The 21,713-nt window shown below is 37.7% G+C and overlaps 2 protein-coding genes across 2 annotated transcripts; one reads left to right on the top strand and one right to left on the bottom strand.

The window, feature by feature from the left end:
* Nucleotides 1-5,782: 5,782 nt before the first annotated feature.
* LOC102712028 (transcription repressor OFP13-like) lies at nt 5,783-7,278 on the bottom strand. Its single transcript, XM_040528991.1, has one exon. The coding sequence runs from the start codon at nt 7,146-7,148 to the stop codon at nt 6,078-6,080; it is 1,071 nt and encodes a 356-aa protein (XP_040384925.1). The 5' UTR covers nt 7,149-7,278; the 3' UTR covers nt 5,783-6,077.
* Nucleotides 7,279-14,459: 7,181 nt separating this feature from the next.
* LOC102711748 (lysosomal Pro-X carboxypeptidase-like) lies at nt 14,460-20,395 on the top strand. The gene is made up of 8 exons (XM_006663163.3): nt 14,460-15,356; nt 17,286-17,419; nt 17,551-17,663; nt 18,103-18,220; nt 18,952-19,269; nt 19,436-19,515; nt 19,834-19,883; nt 20,011-20,395. The coding sequence occupies exons 1-8, from the start codon at nt 14,594-14,596 to the stop codon at nt 20,139-20,141; spliced, it is 1,707 nt and encodes a 568-aa protein (XP_006663226.2). The 5' UTR covers nt 14,460-14,593; the 3' UTR covers nt 20,142-20,395.
* Nucleotides 20,396-21,713: the final 1,318 nt, after the last annotated feature.

The following is a 21,713-nucleotide window of genomic DNA, read 5'->3' as shown; positions in this document are numbered from 1 at the left end:
CACCGGCGTATCTAGGATATTACGTTTGGATGATCCATCTTATGTAGTTTTGTAAATACCGTAAATATATATAATGCCAGGAGGACAACACATCTATAAAATCATCAAAAAATAATCACCATAACATATTATTAACATTTTTTTCTTCTCTTCATAGAATTTATTTTCTTTCTTTACATATATACATGGCTTGTATTAGAATTTTTTTTGTTGTTGGTCCTGGGCCCACCGGGACCACCATTGAATACACCTATGAGGCACCAGCTCCAGTCAGAAAAGAACGTGTATGTTGGAAATAAGACGGAATCAATGTAATAATGTGTTTGGAATATATAACTTTTATAAATAAATGAATGGTTTCCATAAAAAAAACTGTAAATTTCTAGTGTCTCAAAGGTGTCACAATAGAATGGAAAATAATTCATAGCAGATAGCAGAGACATGGGACGCATGAGGAAGCTCGATGAAAAGCTAATCAAAGGAGTGTCCAGGGGTTTAGATAGGCGTAGAAAATGAGAGTCAATTTTTTTCTGGTAGACATAAAGAGGTTAATTTCTTCCGTGTCACTAGAAAATTCAACAATTCCTTTTATCGTAAAAGTGTAACACAGAAATCAAGTCTACCCTATGGAGTGATGGTATGACTATAAAAGAACAAATCTTTTCGGATAAAAGATAATGCTAATTTTGATGAAGTTGCAGCTCCTGGGATGCCACATGTCTGATCACCTCTTTGCCTCCGGTCAGACCACGATACTCCCACTGGCTTGATCGCTCATACGCCACCGGTCTGACCGCCTCTTTGCCTCCGGTCCTAGAATGATTTTTATTTTCTTTAAAACAAAGTTATTGCTTAGAACTTACAGGTTATCAACCTATGAGAACCTTCTTGAATTGATAGAATTCGACGAACTTTTGAGCGAAAATCACGACAAATTTCGAGTGGTTTCCGGAGATTCAACGGGGGACCCATGCTCGAAACTGTAAAGGTTGGGCCGGGCCGTCCTATGTCAACATATATCGTGGTAGACGCAGGCCCATGGATGGCCTGTCCTAGCCCAACTCATCCTTTCCTTCTTGTTTAGATTCATTGGGGAGCACAATCTATAGGCCTGGGCTGTCACGAAGAACATTTCGGACCCAATTAACCTACAAGAGTAGAACATGATCCTCCTAGCTTAGCTGTGCGTGCCCCACAAATTAATGGATAATTTGAGCATTAACTGCAGCCATAAATCTTCTATAGTTACTATTATACTATAGTATGTTTAATTCTATTTGGATGCTTAAATATCTTCGCATGCATGGTCGCCATATATATATAAATCCTCTATCCTACTATCAGGTGTAGCTATTCCATTCACGTCTAAGGTGTAGAAACACCTCTATACATATTTCTTCTCTCTTCCAACAGAAAGTACAAACTCTATACATATAGTTATATCATTCACATGAGATTTAATAGTATTCATACTTTCTATTGGGTGGGAGCAGAAACAGTTATGAAAATGTTTTTCATCATGAACGTGCAGGGGTAGCTATACCTGGTATATATATATATATATATGCATGCTGCACATTGTTTAACACAACCGATTAATACAGCATGCAGAAGTACTGTAGTACACTGAGAAGTTCTGGGCAAATTGAGGTTCTGGCTGGAGCCATCCTGCATGGGATGCCCTGAATTCATAGCTTATGAGCTCATTTATAGTCTCAAGTTCAGATTATGTAAGCTCCAGCTGCTTTCTGCAATTACTGATGATGGTTTTGTTAGTACTATATCTTCAGTAGAATGTATAGAAAGTTCAGATGCAATTGTGATTCTGGAGGCAATCCGGATTCCGGAGTATGATATTTCATCCGTCCCAAAAATATCTTTACTTCACATATTAATACAAAAGTTAAAAAAATCTATTATCTTTCACTTTATAAAATCTCAATGCAATTATTATCCACTTTATCTAATTTTGATTTATTTTTTCTTTATTTTCACAAACTCTGCTACAATAATTATCTAAAGATAAATTAATTTTGGAACAGAGAAGATAAATAAAAATAACCTTATTTTAGAATAAAAACAGTGCGAGGGAGAACGCACCATTATTATCATATTCAGGCCTGACGGAACTAGTGGTATGCCAGTCTTAATACATATTTTATGAGGTGTCATGCATATTAAATAGAGTGGCACATTAGCAAAATTATTGACCTGGCAGAATCATTAAATGAGGAAGTTTCATGAGATGACAGAGAAGTTTCATCCGCATAAAACTGATATGACTCGGTTATCTAATTTAAAGTCTTGGTAACTATGGCCTTGTTTAGATCCCTAAATTTTTTCACTAAAAACATCACATCAATTCTTTAAATATCTAAATAGAGCATTAAACATAGATAAAACAAAAAACTAATTACATAGATGTGATGTTTTTGATGAAAAATTTTGAGATCTAAATAAGGCCTAGTTCATATGTCACGAAACTATGTATTGAGACCGATATTAGTAGTATAGTACAGTTGTGAATTTCAATTTGAAGTTTGAGCTCGAAGGTCATAAATGCAGCTGCAACGAAACCGATGCCGCCACCGCTACTACCGTGGATGGGCGAGCTACGAAATTGAGGTAGCTCGATCAGCTTCAGCAAAAGCAGCCACTCGATGGAGAGATGTCAGCTCTTGAAAGGCTCAAATGACCTAAATCCGATGCACGGCAGGGCAGGGCAGGGCAAGGCAGTGCATGCAGGGACGACATGCACCGAAATTACTCCTCCTGCGTGCAATGTCCCCCTTATTTAATCCAAAGTAGAACTACTGTGTATTCCGGCCAACAGATTATGGATATACTGGCTACTCCTACCTTCGTTTTATATTACTGGACTCTAATAGTATTGTCTAAATTCATCGATTAATGATGTATATAATTTTTACATATGTTTATATTCATTAGCATCCATATGAATCTAGACATAGCTAAAAAGTCTTACACTATGGAACGAAACGAGTAGATGACATTAGTTTATAACCATCAAGGATACCAACGAATACATTAAATAGCAGAAAGACCTTGTGTTTTTTCACATCTGTTTATACTTATAAACCAAAATTTAAATTTTTAATCTTAAATTTAGAGTTAATTTGAGTTTTTTACTGCAGTTTACATTTTAGTCTTAACTTTTAAGTCGCTAAGAATATGTATATTCACAATTTATTTTTTTACAAATATACTACATGAAAAGGTCAAAAAATCACACCCGTAAAAAGGTTTTCTATAAAATGTTGAGAAAAATACTCTGTTTTTGAAAAAGTACTTACTGGAGTACCTTCGTCATAAAAAGAATACGTTGATAGCTACGGCACTGAATATACCCATATCCGAATTTATCGGTTGAAACTGGTGATTTTTTAGATGAAGGGTGTATTTAGAAATTTAAAAAGGATGCCCTGATAATTCTACTGACAAAATGCTCACGACCATGCCTTGGTTCATAGTACTTTCGTTGTCTTAAAATATTAAAAAAAATACATACTTACTTAAAAAATGTTTCAAAATTTAACTATTTTCCACCTAACTCCTTGTATCAATAAATTACTCTTCTGACCCAAAATAACTTTAGTTTTATCATTTTGTTTAGCCTAAAATAATTTCACCTTTCAAGCAATAAAAATGTAACTCAAATACATTATTGGTATATAATAAAGTGAAAGAAACACTAGTCATTTTCTTTTAATATTAATATGTATGAAATGACTTAGGAATAGTTTTATTTTGGAACAAGCACGGTATACTCATATACCAATCAATTTGTTTATATATTTTCTTATCACAACCAATCATAATCATTTCTCATCTTAACCTTATATTTAAAAAGTTGTCTAAGTAAAAGTTATATTTTTAGACATTGTAAATACTCCACAAAAGCCTCCAATATATAGGATCACGGAGTAATAGAAAAAAACATTATCTGCATGATCGATCACCGACTGATTATAATTACCGGCAAGACGCAACGATGATGACTTGGTATCAAGGCAACGTCAGTTTCTCGCCAACCAGCTTAGCTACTGTGCACGCAAAATTCGCAAGGTACTTAGTACCGTTAATCAATCATGCATTAATAATAATCCGGTACTCCATCCAATGTGCACATGCACGCAGTTCTCTACTCATTGCAATAGAATATATATATATATATGATGTGTAAAATTGGAGATATATTTGACGTCATTAACTTCTATGTCTATATTTGATCACTCTTTTCATTCAAAAAATTTATATAATTATTAATTATTTTGTTATAATTTAATTATTATTAAAGGAAACTTTAATTATTACTTGTAATCTCGCATATTTCCAAAAAAGTTGAATACTGTAATTAACTAAGCGTAGATCCAAAAGTCAACGATATTAAATAAAAAAATTAGATAGAGTATTTGGTTGTAATTTTTATTAAAAGATATAAACAAATAAACAAATGGTTGTGTTATTGAAATAATTTTATGACCCATTGATCCATGTTTTCCTAGTGTTTTTAAACTAAATATTCTAAATGTTATTAATAGTTAAAATTTTAAAAGTTTGACTAAACTGATATAAAATGATAGAAAGAGTATATAACTATAAAACTACTCTAAATCAGCATCTAACAGATGGCTACTATTGCAAGCTAGCCGGTCGGCTGTCTAATTAATTAAGTTTAAGTGCTCCATCTCCATGTCATTACTCGCGTAATCACCGCGGGATAATGGGCTACTTTGTGTCCAGTTGAAGCTACCACAGCATCATCAGTAGTACTACTTAAGTACTACTAAGTACTACGCTAGTGTGTGTATGTATATATGCATGCCGCGACAAAATATGTTGAAGAAATTACGACTAGAAATTGATAAATTTGGGGGGGGGGGGGGGGGGGGGGGGAATCGGTGTTTGGTAGTTCACTGGTCTAACACTAGTTTGTTACTTCCTCCGTCCCTGAAAAAAAAATCAACTTATTTATCCGTTTTATTTAAAAAAGTTTCAATTTTTTAAAAAGAATAGTCATACATAAAGTATGTTTTATCATCTAATAAAAATAAAAATATTAATCATAAAAAAAATTCTTGAATAAGACGAATAGTCAAAAATTATATGAAAATTGATTTGTTTTGGGACAGAGAGAGTACTTGATCCAGTTAGGGGTCATTTTGTACGGATGATTGCATATATATTATATAGAACAATTGGGTATAGGAATGAATTAAATGTCGCTTGTACTTCAAATCAAACAAATAACTTAGAACAAGTTTGTTAATCAAACAGTACTAATATTGTAACAAGGTAAAAAGACTACAGTTAATATCCTTTTTACATGATTGCGTATGAGTTGAATTCTCTGTAAAACAAATAAAGGGGATAAAAATCAAGTCTTTACAGAGACGAATAGAGTAGATAGTAGTTTGAGAACAATAGCACGCATGATCCGATTAGAATGCCCCCGCATGATGATGGTGTGTGTATAGATATGCAAGACATTTCATATCTTTTGTTCTAGATGCTGAGAATAATTAAGTGGCCATTTTTTGTACAATATTGTTCACAGTTGTTTGCTATAAAAACATGCAAACAATTCACTGGTTGTACTGAGCAGTTTCTCACGGATGCATGCAAGCATTGTGTGCAATATTGCAAGTTTAATGGCAAGTTTAATTTGCACCAAAGTAAAAACAGGCAGGGCAATGAATCAGGGCATCAGATGAGCAATTATTGTACAATGTTTGCAAAAAAAAAAAGCATGTCATGATGAATTGCTTCTTAAGTTAATTAGCGACCGTTGAATTGAAGAGTCAAACCTATCTCATTTTCATAATACAGTATGGAGCCCCCCAATTAATATACTAATACTATGGTACATTGGATCCCTCCAACCTATATATGTGCACCAGCTTGTAAATATATAATACCAATAAGAAAATACAAAAAACAGACTAAAAAACGAAAAAAAATCCAAAAAAAGAATACATTTTCCGGATCTAATTCCAGGTAATCTGCTGGATTAATCACTAGGATCGATCAAATTAAGAGAATTAATCAAGAACTAATTAAGCAGCAGCAAGTGTACTTGGTGCTATGCTGCTCCTGCTTCTGCTCCTACTGAGATCACCACTTGCCTTCTTCTCCTCTTCTTCTTCCTCCAGATCATCAGAGGAAGCACCAGATGATCCACCACCGCATCGGCATGGCTCCGTTGTTGTTGTTGTTGTTGCGGAGGTTGGACTTGTGGTGGTGGTGACGTCGCAGGCGGTGCTGGTGCTCGCCGTGCTGCGGCCGCTGCTCGTGGTGGTTGTTGCGGCGGCGGCGGCGAGGCTGATGAGCAGGTCGACGAAGGCGCTGACGATGAGGGCGTGGTTGTGCTTGCCGTTGACGCGGAGGTACCAGACGAGCAGCTCCTCCAGGGCGTCCCAGCCGCGCAGCCCGTGCGCCGCCACCATCTCCTCCATGGACGACCGGAAGTCGTGGTACGGGTCATCCGACTCCACCGCCACCGCCACGCTCTCCTCCACCAGCGACGCCGGAGGCTCCGGCAGCTTCTCCTTCTCGCCGCCGACGTCGTTGTGGCACTGGCACGTCGACAACGACGCCAGCAGTGGAGGCGGCGCCGCTGACGACGCCATGAACATCTTCGCCTCCGACGCCGCGGCGGCGACGGCCAGGATGGAGTTGGTCGTCGGCGGGCCCGGGTCGAAGAAGAAGCGGTCGGTGGACGTCCGGCCGAGGCTGCGGATGACCGCCTCCGACCACTCCTCCGACGCGGTCGTCGTGGAGAAGCTGTCATCGTCGTCGTCGTCCACCGCTCCCTCCTCGTCGTCGAAGCAGGAGTAGCCGTCGGCGTCAGCGTAGTCGAAGTACACCGAGTTGACCGTCTTGTACATCTCCCCAGCAGCCATCCTCCGCCGCGACCTGGCGACTGCCGCAGCCGCACCAGCATCACTACACGACGCCTGGTGATCGCCGTCGTCGTGGCGGGAGGAGACGGTTCGGGGGTTGCTCCCGCAGGACGGCCACGACCACGGCGCCGGGGACGGCGACGGCGACGGCGAGGCGGTGGCAGCACCGACAGCCTCGCCGACGACGAGCCTGGAGAAGACGGAGGCGAGGCCCTTCTTGCCCATCGATCGGATCGAGCTAGCTTAGCTAGCCTACCACTGTGGCTGAGCTAGGCAGCTAGCTTGAGCTTGAGATTAGCATGTGTACGTAGAGAGAGAGAGTGATGAGAGATGAAAGCGAAGAAGAACATGGGGGATGGGGCCGTGCCTCATGTGCCTCTATTTATCTACTCTGTACCTGAAAACCTCTTCAGAATTCAGAATTCAGAGTTCAGAGTTGGATGCTGTTTGCAACCCAACATAATTGCATAAACTTGTTTATTTGCTCGGAATTTCCTTTTTTTTTTGTGGTGAACGCTTTTGAATTGATGTCGTAGAAACAACAGTGCGGTTTATTTTTGTTGGTGTGGTTTTGCTAACTTACGGAATGCGATAACAGACTGTCTGGTTTGGTTGGAATCCAATTCTTGCCCTTGCCCTACCAATCTTTTTGGTAATTAGTAGGTTTGACGGTGATTTTTGTCCACGTTAGTATGAACTCCATGGGCATATTAGGAATTTCACTGAAATTTTTAGATAAAATGTACTAGTTCCTGTCAAAATCGTATAAGATTTATGTGTTTTGAAGGAGCTTTGTATAAGCTACAAAATTTATGGCTCAAATTTAACATCTGAGATCCTCCTATAGTACTACTCACCGATAGGTGAACCCATGTAGTCGTCACTAAGCAATACTGCAGAGAATAGGCGCCCCAAATCCAAACTAGCTAGGCAGAAATTTGAGAGAATCGAGCTGTGTTACTGTGCAAAGGATCACTGTAATTGTCGTTGTCATGTTGTGCCAGCATACGGTTGCTCATGCATGCATGCGTGGTGCCTACCAAACGTTTTTGTACTTTTGTCCGCTGTTGTGTGTACTGGAACGGCCTGACGAGTGATCGATCGAGTACACACAGACAGTGGAAGTATTGCTCATTACTGTATCATCCATTCGGCTACCTGCAGCTGGTTGGTGACGGCAGTAAATATATATTGGCAGAGATGGATAGATCACGATGTATATATCAACTCAGATAGATGCTGGCAGGAGAAGGCCCAGCAAGCTTGTAGGAAAATGGCAGAAACACCAGGCTAGTAAATCTAGGTTCGAAGGCTCATTTTTAATATTAGTTTTTTTCTTAATATCTAAGGTTTTTTTTAAAAAATTTTCTGTGTCTAATTTAGTCCTTAGATGGGTCTGATGGGAGGACTTTTTTACAATACTTAAAAAGTACATTTATATATTAAGATATTAAATTTTTACACTGAAAATATGGTACTTTATCAGGATGTTAAAAAGCTCATGGGAGAATGTTCGTACACCTTCGTGTTGGCTCCAGTTTACCGTGAAACGGTGTTTTAAAAAATCATATACACCATATGTTTCAGAATAACATCATTTTTATCCTCTTTTATTTAATTTGTCATAAATTAAGTTCATCTTTAAGGAATTATTTTATTTGACAAACTCAAATTAGGAACATATACATTGAAATTAGATTAGAAAAATTTTACATTCGGATTTGATGAGGTGAGATTCTATTTTTTTTATTAGTATGTATGAGATGAGTGAAAAATAAAGTTATTTTGAAACATATGGAGTAATTATTTTTTGAATACATAAACTTTGTGATATCGTAATAGGTACTATTGTACAACAATTCAGAATAAGAATCAAACATATAATCTTTTGGTATATAAACTTATAAAAAGGAAAAACATGGTGACAAAATAAGAAGCATGCGCATGTCCTCGTGCCGGTTTTTTTTAGCGTTTTTTTAGACTTCTCTTATTTACTCAGTTTTATACCGTTTCAGTTTGGCACATCTGAAAATTCTAAAGGTTTGACTTAACCATCGTTTAATTATTATATATACAATATATGTTATTTTGTAACTCCGACGATTGATATATTTTGGTCTAGTTTTGTAACTTCGATGAACATTTTGGCCTTTCAATTTAGTTTGATCGTTATTTCAGTTAATTTCCTGTGTGCTAGTGGATGGAAAGAGTGGATCAGATCGGTAGTAATGGGTGGTGCAATTACCCCAACGGCTAGTGGTAGGATTGCATTTATGGACTTATTGAAAGAGATGCGCCGTTGTTTACATGCATGCACTGTGAAATCTAAAACTAAGTACACTGCACGTTCTGCAGTACCCGTATTTAATTTGTTTGGGTATCGAAAATAAATACCCTCGTATATATATCCACTGGTTCCTGTTTGTTTCGTTGCTTTGCTTTGCATCGTTTTACCGGCCAAAAAAATGGTGTCTTTAAATTCAACCCAAAAGTGGTTCCGAATTATAAATATTTTTTTTGGGGGGGGGGGAGTTTAATTTCTGCCCCCCTAAAATTTTTTGTGCTGAAACAGTGAGCATGCATGTTCGACGTGATCAAATCCTTCATCCTGAACTGATCAAGAGAGAAAAATGCAAGAACAAAAATTACAGCTGTGACAACGGGCACGTTCATTTCAGAGGTTATACCTAGCCGGTTAGTCCTTAAAATGAGAAAATATAATTAGCATATGATTAATCGAGAACTAAATATTATAGGGTTGAAAATTGATTTATTTGATTTTTTAAATGCACTTATGTCTAGAAGTTTTTCATATAAAATATATCATTTAGCAGTTTAAAAATGTATTAACGGATATCAAAGAAAGTAGTTTAGAAAGGGCCAACGAGGACTGCTTACGTATGCTAAGGGCACATACAAAATGTTTATTAGCTGACACTCTCAATCGCAACATAAACAAATTTGGTGATGTGGAAGAAAGAGAGGGTAGGAGAGAGAAAAGTTTGTTATCATACATGGCAACGGCTTAGAGTCGACTCTTTGCATTTATTAAAGGAAATTTTCTTGCATGAAGTATAAAAACGAAACTAGCGTAATAAAAAATATTTTATTGCATTAACGAAGAAACCACATTTAACTTTACCTGTGTACGTATCATTATAAAATAGACTCTTGTTGCTGACATGACTTTAAATAGAGCTGACAATGGGCTCTATCGTTAAACATGTTCTAAGGTTGGCAAGTACGAAGCAAGGAAAATTGATTGTGGTTAGCTCAGATTCGAGAGGTTGAATGCATGGTCTCTGCAGCTGCAACATCTCTCGATCTAGTCCTGGTTAGTCCTACATTTAGTTTGCAACTTGGCTGGTTGTCACACAAATGAATCGGTCGGATATATAACGCGTTAATTCATTCCACCTGCCGGCCGCTCGATTAATTGCACTCTAGTTTGATTTCACGTTTATATATAAGGGACGATTGTTTGATTTTTTTATACGGAAAATTCAAATGACATATTTGTAAATAAAAAATAATTTATAAATAAAACTTTTATATCTATGTTTTTAGTTATCTAAAAATCAATGCTGAAACATAAACTACGATAAATAAACCTCAAAATCTTCTTTAAATTTAAATTGTGTCCTATAAGCATAAGCAAAAGCAGAAAAGATGGACAGATAGTTATGAACTCCAAATTGTGAACATCATTGTCAACCTAATATTAAATATTGTTAATTCTCCCAAACTAATTAAGATATAGAGCCAGGGAATCATATTGCAGCTAGTAGCGGGGCATGCCATAGAAGTCTAGGAAAGAACTAATAATTAGTTAATTAGCTAGGTAGACACAATTGATTTATCATGATGTGTGTACATGCAAATAAATGCACACACACATATGATGGAGCAAATCATGGACGATTATCCTGTGACCTGTGGTGTCTCCTCAGCAGACAACACCAACATGCAAGCTAGGCACCATATGCATGCTCGATCATACGTGCCGTTGGCACGTGAATACACATGCAAAGGTTGACCTAGCTATATACACGCGTATATACGTATTTCTCCACATTAATTACCACGCTTGCGTATATATGTTATCGTGTAATTTATATATATTGTAGTATATATTTCAAGTTATTCTACATTTTCTATTACCGAATTTAGGATTTAAACCGTAAGGACCAAGCCAGGCCGATTTCAATACACATTTAGCATTTGAAAGCTTGGATGAACCCTGTTCTTTTCAATTTACTCATCGGATTATTTGCTACACGCTCTCTGCTACTTGGAACGCTCGTTTATGTTATTTTTTAATTTTGTTACTTCGAATATTTAATTTATCTTTATGATCAAGAAGATAATCCGAGATAATAATTTGCTTACTAACAGCGATGGATCCAGCAATGCAAACCGCTAAGGAAAAATAGTTGATCACTGAAAAACACTACTAATCACTTAGGCTCGACCATGTTGTTGGCTCTCAAAAACCTCATATATTAGAGAATGACCTAATATCAATTAAATAGGTAGAAGTAGGGCTTCGAACTCAGACTGCCTAGTCCACCACCTCGTGGAGCTGGCTAGAAGCTAGGCCCCCTGGTGTTTCTTAATGTTGCTGGCTCTCCCGGTCACTAATTAATTTTAACCAAATGTGGATCTTGTACTGTACAGTACCAACTGTACTGCAGTGATCTTGTCATCATCTGCTGATCAGACTCGGATCAGTTTCAGATCAATCATCGTCGGGCCCCTGTAGCTTTTCGTCGTGAAGCAGCAGCCAGATACCACGAATTTCAGTTGGCTCGGTCGTCACAGACACTTCGCAGAAACAGCCGAAAAAAATAGTACACTGCAGGATGGACGACACAATCAGGCCCTCGTTCTGTCAGTTCGCTGCTCCCTGTAGCTTCTTCAGATAGAATTCTTGGCAATATATATTGTGATTCTGATCAGTAGTTGTAGCATACATGTACACTCTCTGGGATCGATCGACAACCTCCGTTGATTCTGAATTTCCCATGTGGCCGGCAGCCCTATGTTTATATCATTATATATATTGGAAACTGAAGTACACTGAACTGTCGCTTTTTCGTGGCCTAACTCGACTATAAAATACTGGGAATTAGTTCATGAACCAACTGCATGTACTTGAGTCGATATTAGTCAATCGAAAAAAAGAAACAGTAGCTATACTGAACACACGTACGTGATTGTCGTGTGAACTGTGGGTTAATTATATCTGCATCTGCTAGGAATTTGCACAATTTTCAGGGAGAATCGATTGTTTAAGTAGTTCTTGATCTGATGGCAATCTTCTTCTCTGCAGCTTCTTCCCGGTCATCGTCAGATAACAACATGGATGGTGATTAGGTACATGAGTAGCCGGTGAAATGTCGACGTGCGCTTACGCTGTTCTGCTGACACATTTCTGTGAATATAATCCATTCTTGTTAGCACTTGCAGATGTTGTTTATTTGCTGCTCTGAAGATGGTAGGGTGAGTTGGAATGAAACTGTCACAGTGTCACACTTTTGACAGTGCCCATCGAACAGACAGAGAGATGGAGTAGTTAATTACTCGTATCGTAGTGGTCGTCTCTTTAATATCAACTAAGATATGACTTTATAAAGAACTTGCAGGTCGTACAATAATAATCGAGAAGTCGGACAGTGCAGAGATAGGCTGCGTTGGAAAGGAACTGTCACGTACTGCTCGTCAGAAAACATATCGAATATAGAGATGGAGCTAGTAGCTTCGATCTCGTGGCCATGGCCCGCCGGCGATCCCTCAGCTCTTCACCATATATGGGCCTCGCAGGTATCTATGGGTCCATCAGGCCTTCACACACTGTGTTTATTGGATCAGAGAGATGTTAAACTCGTTAGACTCTGATACCAACTGTAGGATCGTAAAGGACTTTTCTCATCCTAAAAGCTAGTCATTAAGGTACGAGGCTACCTCACTTATATCCTAGATCATTGCTTTTTCATAACCTATTTAACAAAGTTACCTCCACCGATCAGTTATATCTAAAAGCCTAAACTGAAGAAATAGGAAAAGACGGATAATTGACTGTATACACTTAGGAAAAAAAAACTTGGGTGAGGCTGGTGAGATTGTTTGCTCAGTGGAGTAGCTAGCATTTGCTGTGTCGCCATCGCAGGGCACATACAGATCGAGAGAATACATGCATCTACTAGCCTTGTGGTTTGCAAATTGCAATTAAACGATAGTGCAGTTAACCAGCTGTCAGTTGTCCGGTACTAATTCCAGCTGCCCCGGCCCATCTCTGCAAAATTCATTTCATTCCAATTTGGCCAATAAATGTTACTGCTACTACCAACTATACCTCTCACAGTCATATACTATCAACTTGCTGTCAAATGCCTGCAGTTTTGGTAACCATGACAGCAAAATAATATTACCGTTGTAAGACTTTTTATAGTTAGTTAGATTTATTTGTATGTCTATGAATCTAAACACATATTAAAATATATATATTGATATATGAAATGAATTTAAACACCTAAAAAATCTTATAATATAGAACGGAGGCGGAAGCATGCGAGAGAAGGACTGCGACCTTGGAAGATATCTGGGCTCGCAATTCTGTGGCCTTCTTTTATGCTGGGAAAGGGTCTACAAGATGGGCTGTGCTTTCTATTGGGCTTACAAAACGGCCCAATATTTACATTACTCCTATCCGGACCAAGCCCATTATATATGACTCTCCATGTTCTTTATGGGCATGTTAGTTTGAAGTGAAAATTCGCCTAAACAAAATATTGACACCTTGAATAGTAATTTGATCTGTGACCAATATTTGCTAATAACTCCCACATGACATGTTGCTAAAATATTGGCATGACCAGAAAACCTGCCTATGATTTGGCATTACCAACATTTTGGCATGGTAGCAAACCAAATAAGCTCTGTATATTTATGTTTAGTGATGCTCCATCTCAAATCAGTTCCATAATAAATTTGGTAAATAAATCAATAGTTTTACTTTTATATTACAGCATCTTATATATATAAACGATTGGGCCGTCTCTCCCATTATTACTAGATGGGCCACATGACCGAAGCAACCGGTTTGATGATGGGGACTGTATTTATGGGCCATGTGCTCAAAGAATAAAACTAACAAGTTTTGTGGTTTGTCATTTAATCCATAAGAACACTTTATATATATGAACTTCACAATGTTTTTTTTATATATAAACTTTTAATGTACAATATTTGTGGATATATTTTAAGATGATATTTTCATGTAGATATTAATTCTTACTCCTTACGAGTACTTTGCATGTTATAAATTAATTTGTTTCTATATATAAATTTTTAATACATAAAATAAGCTTTATATGTACAAACATAAATTAAAAATTGTATATGTAAAATTTCTTATATATGAACTATTTGTGCGGATTAATGGCCGTGTGAACGGTCACACCGTTAGACCTGGCCAAGGAGGGAGGGAGGAGCCTGACCGTTCGCAGGCCCACATATCAGTCAGTCAGTGTGACTTAAGTCAAAAGATCTCGTTTCGGAGGGAGAGGTCAACAAGCGGCAGCAGCAGCGCGTCCATGGATCGTTCTTCCAACTGACACGCCATCTCCTCCCGCGAATCTCGCCTGCAAGTCATCTACCTACCTATATGCATGGATGCATGCACTAATCCTCTTAATCTTTCGATCAGTTTCACCTTTGAATTCAATTCATCCCATCATCTCGATCGATCATCTCCAGCTAGATTAGATTATATAGATCACCTTGCTTTGCTGCACCACCAATCTCTCATCCACCATTGCTCTTGCTCTCGCTGCAGCTGCAGCATGGCGCCGGCCATTCTCACGCTCCTCCTCTTGACCTTGCCGTCCCTCCTCCCATCATCATGCCACGCGATCACCGGCGCTGGCGGCCGCCGCAGGCTGCCGCCGACGCTGCCGATGCTGCGGCGGTACTCGGCGGGGCCGGGCGGCGGCGGCAGCGCCGTGCCGCCGCCGCCGCCGCAGGTGCAGTACGAGACGCGGCGCTTCACGCAGCGGCTGGACCACTTCAACGCGCTGCCGGCGAGCTACGCCACGTTCCAGCAGAGGTACCTGGTGAACGGCACGTTCTGGGGCGGCCGGGCGGCGCCGGTGTTCGTGTACGCCGGCAACGAGGGGGAGATCGAGCTCTTCGCCAACAACACGGGGCTCATGTGGGAGACGGCGCCCCGGTTCCGCGCCATGCTCGTCTTCGTCGAGCACAGGTACTACGGCGACTCCATGCCGGCGGCGGCGTACAGCAACTCCACCACCACCGGATACCTCACCACGACGCAGGCGCTGGCCGACTTCGCCGAGCTCATCCTCAGCCTCAAGGCCAACCTCTCCGCGCACGCCGCGCCCGTCGTCGTCTTCGGCGGCTCCTACGGCGGCAGTAAGCTCACTAATTACCATCCATCAGTGGCTTAATTAACTAACTTTTTGTTCATTTATATTTTCAGTGATTAATAGTTCCTTAAACAAGGTGCCATACAAATAACAAGAGACTATAATTTTTAGGACAATTTATCATCTTTGAGAAATACTTGATACCTAGAAATATAAAACATTTGGAAATATCAAATTTTACGGTAAAAATTATAGTACTTTCGATGCTTTCTTTTTAAAAAAATACTCAATCCTTTTCATAAGGTAAGATGTTTGACTTTTTGTCTATAATGTTTGACTATTTGTCTTATTTAAAAAATTATAGAAATATCATTTATTTTACCGGTGACTTATTTTATTATCAAAAGAATTTTGAGCACGACATGATATTTTTTTATATTTATATTAAATTTTTAAATAATACGAATGACCAAACGTTCTAATTAAAAAAAAGTCAGATATCTTACACTATAAAACAGAGTTTGTAGTAAATTACTCTATTTTTTTAATATAAAGTTTGATAATCTCCTAGAAACCGGCATCCTCATGGTAACGGCAGGTGTCATTGAGGCACCGACATGTCGACTACGGCAACAATACGAATACCACAGAAACCTTGACATGTACTTTTGTTTTTAAGTTAAACTAACTGCAGATGCTCTAGCTTATTAATTGAGGCTTGAAAGGGGTTAGTTAACAATGCTTTTCTGTTGTGCAATTAATTGATCAGGGATTCAGGAGTAGTACAGAAAATGACCAGTACCTACTTTGATTTATTGGCTAATATAAAAGGCTAAGTGGTTGGTTAAACTGACACGACACTGACTGGATCCATCAAAGCTAAGCTTTTGATAAAGAATACACTTGTTTAGAATGCAAGAAACTAAAAGATCTCCGACTTTTAAGTGCTCAGCTTTTTATATTTGACGTTATTGAGTTTTGATCATTTGTTTTTTTTCAAATATATAAAATTATTTATCCTGCTTGAAATTATTTTAGTAATAAATCAAATCTTAAAATAATTAATAAATATAAATAATTTTGAATAAACTGAATGATCAAATATATACCCAAAAGACAATGAAATCAAATAAAAAAAATGAGCAAGTATTAACCAGGTGACCCGGTTACTTCATCAGGTTGTCAACAGCGTGACCACAACTTAATGGGGGTGATTATTTGGTTTTTTAGAGAAACAAAACCAAATGACATATTTATAAGTAAAAAATAATTTATAAATAAAATTGTATATATATGTTCTTAGCGATCTAAAACCCAAGGTTAAAAAACAATATACGATAAAAACCATAAAATCAACTCTAAATTTTAAGTTTAAAATTTAAATTTTAGATTATAAGTATAAGTAGAAGCGAAAAGATGGGGTAATTATCGATAAATCTAAGGACGAGGACGATCTGTTCATCTGATACACTTATTATCGTATTAGAAGAACACTATACATAGATTTATGTTGCTAAGATGGGATAAACTAATTAACGCATGTAATTGTTAGAGTATAAGTGAATTTTCCAACTTTCTCTGTCAACTTAAGTTTTGGGGTTAAATTGAATATGATTTGTAGCATGAGGTCCCACTTTTAAATCCGAACCGACGCACAAGTAAATCAATAATTGTATCTCACTTTTATTGTACTTTTAAGGCTTAAAGGGCCCTCGCGCGAGGGGAGTTTTGAAGCATATATAGATGAATTATATTGTCTGAATTTCTTTATTAGTTTAAACTTCTAGATTAAACTTGTTTGGCGCATGTAACTCAATACAACTTAATATAAGCTTCCATTGAAAATTAGTGTGATGATTAATTGTGTGTGGTCTTTAATTAAACCCCTCCTAACATTATATTATATATCGACCGAAATTGCACCACGTTGGATTAATCATTCGTTTGAATATGTTTGAAAAATGCAAATAAACAGTGTTGGCTGCATGGATGAGGATGAAGTACCCACACATTGTCATGGGCGCCGTCGCATCCTCTGCACCAATTCTTGGCTTCTACGGCCTATCCGATCCATACTCCTTCTACGACGTCATCTCCAATGACTTCAAGGTGCTTAACAATAATAATAATAATAGCCTTCAAGTAACTAATTAAATATGTAACACTAAATATATATTCTATCGTTTTAATTAATTTGCTAATGAGACTTTGACTATTATGCATCATATGGTACGTGTCAGAGTGAAAGTCAGCATTGCTACGATGTGCTACGGAGCTCATGGAGTGAGCTGGACAAAGCACTCGCTACCGACGCAGGGAGGGCTCAACTCACCCATACATTTAATATGTGCAAGTACGTATGCTTGTACATGTGTATTTATTGTTTATCTTGTACTCTTGACTTTTAATGCTTTTTTACACGTGACACTAATAAAAAAGATTTGCTCCGGCCTAACAAAAAGTACCTCGAGATACCGGTACCTTAGATAAATACCAAATCGTTTCTCACCATTGGATCTAGTTGAGTAGGATGTACACTGCTAGATCCAACGATCAGAAATAATTCAAAACCGATACCTCAAGGTACTTTTTTTCGTTAGACTAAAACAAATCTCTAATAGGAAACCACCTGGTACCGATAATTCTGATATAAAGTTTTATATTTAATTAACAATATGCTTTTGACCGTTAATTTCAATTACTGAAAATTACTATGAAATGGGAAAATATTTGTAGTATAGTTATTAGTCAAAATGTGATTACTTAATTAATTGAGCTATATATATACGCAGAGGCAACGTGGATGCGATACCTGGATTGCTGGAGAATGCACTTGTCTACGTCGCAATGACGGATTACCCGACGCCATCCTCCTTCCTCACATCCCTCCCTGCCTATCCTGTTAGACAGGTATGCTTATTTCTTGCTTAACTTAATTGTATCCTATTAAAACTCCTAATTAAGAGACGATTTGTCTAGGTTTGAACATAGGGCTTTTTTTACCGTGCTTAAAAATATCTCAAGGTACCAAGAATTTTAGTATAAATTTTTGGTATCTCAAAGTATAATGTACCTCAAGGTACCACATATTTTACATAAAAAATAATGTACCTCAAGGTACCACATATTTTACACTAAAAAATATAATAGCTTGAAGTACTTTCTCAAGAATTAAAAAAAAAACTAGTGAACATAAGTTTCTCGCTCATTAAAAAAAAAACTCTCATGGACGCTAGGAGAAGCAAGCGTGGCCCCCATGTGAGATTGAGCGCACCGGATCATGGGTCAATTTCATAGTGTTTTTTTTTTCTTGATTTAACTAAATAGAAATGCTAGGAAATGGTATAATGTTGAAATGGGATATACTGAAACAATATACCATTCTATAGTCTCTATTAAATGACTACGCATACCTTCTTGTATACCTATAAGTGAAAATTTAAAGTTTTAGTCTTAAATTTAGAATTAATTTTAGAGTATTTTTATGGTATCTTATTTTTCAATCCATGTTTCTGTATAAAAATTTTATTCATAAATTATTATTTATATGTAAATACGTCGTTTCGCATTTTTCACGAAACTACAGAAAGATGCCTCCTGATGATGAGTGTTTTTATTGTGTACATTTTATGATAAACTAGATTTGCCGCGCGATCGACCAGCCGACGTCGGGCAACGAGACGCTGGCGCGGATCAAGGAGGCGATGGCGATCTACTACAACCACACCGGCGGGCTGGCTTGCTTCGGCGGCGCCGGCGACGAGGACCCCTACGGCATGCTCGCCGGCTGGAACTGGCAGGCCTGCACGGAGATGGTCCTCACCATGAGCTACGGCGTCAGCGGCAGCAGCATCTTCCCGCCGGAGCCCTTCAACTTCACCGACGTCCTCGCCGGCTGCCGCGCCTACACCGGCCTGCCGCCGCGCCCCTACTGGATCGAGGCCCACTTCGGCGGCTTCGTGAGTGGACAATTTCATTTGCATTTTTGCAGCTGCGACGTGGATCGATGAGCTGATCAGACTCAGTTTGTGAATTTCGTCGAGCTGGCCGGGATACGATTTAATTTGTGCCTAGAATGGATTGGAAAAGTTTGTCGATTTCTCATCTTCGTGATTTTTGTTTCAGGATATTGTGAATGTTTTGAAGAGATCTGCCAGTAACATCATCTTCTTCAACGGGCTCCGGGATCCATGGAGCGCTGGCGGGTAAGTAATTTTTGAAGTTGGAGCAAAATATACTCGCTCTGATTTTTTTTTAACGGTGACTGTTTGTCTTATTTAATATTTTTTTAAATATATAAAATTACAAGTCATACTTACAGTGACTTTGATAATAAATCAAAATCACAACGAAATCATTAGTAATTATATAATTTTTTGAATAAGACGAATGGTCAAACGTAAACTGAAAAATCAATGGTATTAAATAAAAAATAGAGCAAATATTGACTTATATTTATCTTAATTTTGCCCTCGAGCAATTAAGCGCAATTGTTAATTTGTGTTCTTGGCAATCTTCTGCAGAGTCCTGAAGAGCATTTCGAAAAGCATCATTGCGCTGGTTGAGCCAGAAGGTCAGTGGTCACAAACATTTCCTCAAACTTTTCATCTGCAACAATGAAAACCTTTTGGACCTGCCTAGCTGCTTGTGTTTTTTTTCTTCAAACATTCTTGTGTTGGAATTGAAAATTCTGGGTGCAGGTGGACACCACGTAGACCTGAGATTCTCCACCAAGGAAGATCCTGAATGGCTCAAGAAAGTCCGGAGGAAGGAGATGAGAATCATAGCAGATTGGCTCAGGCAATACTACAGTGAGGAAGCCATAGCATGAATTATCCAGCACTAGTTACTATTAATTTATTATTATTAGCTCGATTGTGTACACAGTCACTATGCATGACAAAATTAAGCAAGCAGCAGCTAGGAATTAATCTCGGGTTGGTTTTATACCGTTATTTTTCTCATTGTATTATTGATTAATTCAGACCTAGCAAGGAAAATGAAGCGTGTATGTGTGGGAGAGACTTGTGAAAAAGAATTAATGATGTTGTATATACTACCTCCGTCCCTAAATGTTTGACATCATTGACTTTTTTATGCACATTTGACTATTCGTCTTTCAAAAAATTTATAAAGTTATTATTTATTTTTATATCATTTCATTTATTGTTAAGTATATTTTTATGTATATATATAGTTTTACATATTGTTTTAAAAAAATAAATAAGATAACATCGTCAATCATTTAGGATAGAGAGTATATGATGTTAGGTCAGAACGCGGCTGTGGCAGATGAACGGCCCATGTTAACTAGGCCCAGAAACGTACTGAGACGAAAGTGAGGCCCATACTGATTGGGTCGCAACGTGAACGTATTATTTTATGGGCTAGAGCGTAATTGTGTCCATTTGTGGGCTGGCTGATCAGTTAGCCCAACTATATATATTCATATTTCTCAGCTAATGACCCTACTCTTGTCTCTAGAGAACGGTGCACTCAACGTGCATGTGCTGTACGTGTGCCTCATTACCGTGAACGTTAGTCGTTCACATTATTTTGGACCAGCTATCTCTTGAGCATTTTCCTCTAAAAAAAACAACAAGAGTAAATTATGCTACATGCGTATGAACCTGTGAGATGGATGCAATATAGTACTTAAACTTGAAAATTGCTCATTTCAACGTATAAATTTGTCTAGTGCATGTAGACCAAAGCCAAAAGGACATTGTTTTCTGCAGTTCTTTTACAAATTAGTCCATAGTATTTCCTGATATTATGGAATATTCTATATTTGGTTCAAACAAGTGATATTACTATAGTTGAGAAAAAAATACTATATCATTTTGTAATATATTTTTATAGCAAAGCACGTGTATTTTGCTAGTATTACTAAATTAGATATTGATTAGGATCTCACATAGGCTTAGATATCAAGATAATGCCATATACATATGCACATGCTCGTTCACTTTATATTATATTATATTATATTATATTATATAAAGATTTAAAGGAAGTATGAAATAAATACGCAACAATGGAAATTAAAAAGATAAATAATATGAATAAAAGTTATTTGCACATATGACATATCATGTCCTAATATGCGCACGTGCCATCCTAATCAACATAATTTGTCATAACATGTCATTTTAGAGTATGTTTGTCAATTTATTGTTTTGCAACATCTTCAACTATTTATTGTCGAAAAAATATGTTGTTTTGGACTTGTTTCACACACTAGACAAGTTCGTGAACCATAATGAACATTTTACAAGTTTATGTACTAAATTGTGCTCACCTGACAAGTGTAATTTACTCAAACAACAATAACATTGGAGCAATATTGCTATTTCCTACTTGCTCGGTTGTACAATATAACTGCTTCTAGCATTTAAAATTT

The sequence above is a fragment of the Oryza brachyantha genome, chromosome 11 (assembly GCF_000231095.2).
Source record: "Oryza brachyantha chromosome 11, ObraRS2, whole genome shotgun sequence".
Lineage (NCBI taxonomy): Eukaryota > Viridiplantae > Streptophyta > Magnoliopsida > Poales > Poaceae > Oryza > Oryza brachyantha.
Note: the sequence above shows the minus strand (reverse complement) of the source record. Positions and strands in the feature narration are given on the sequence as shown.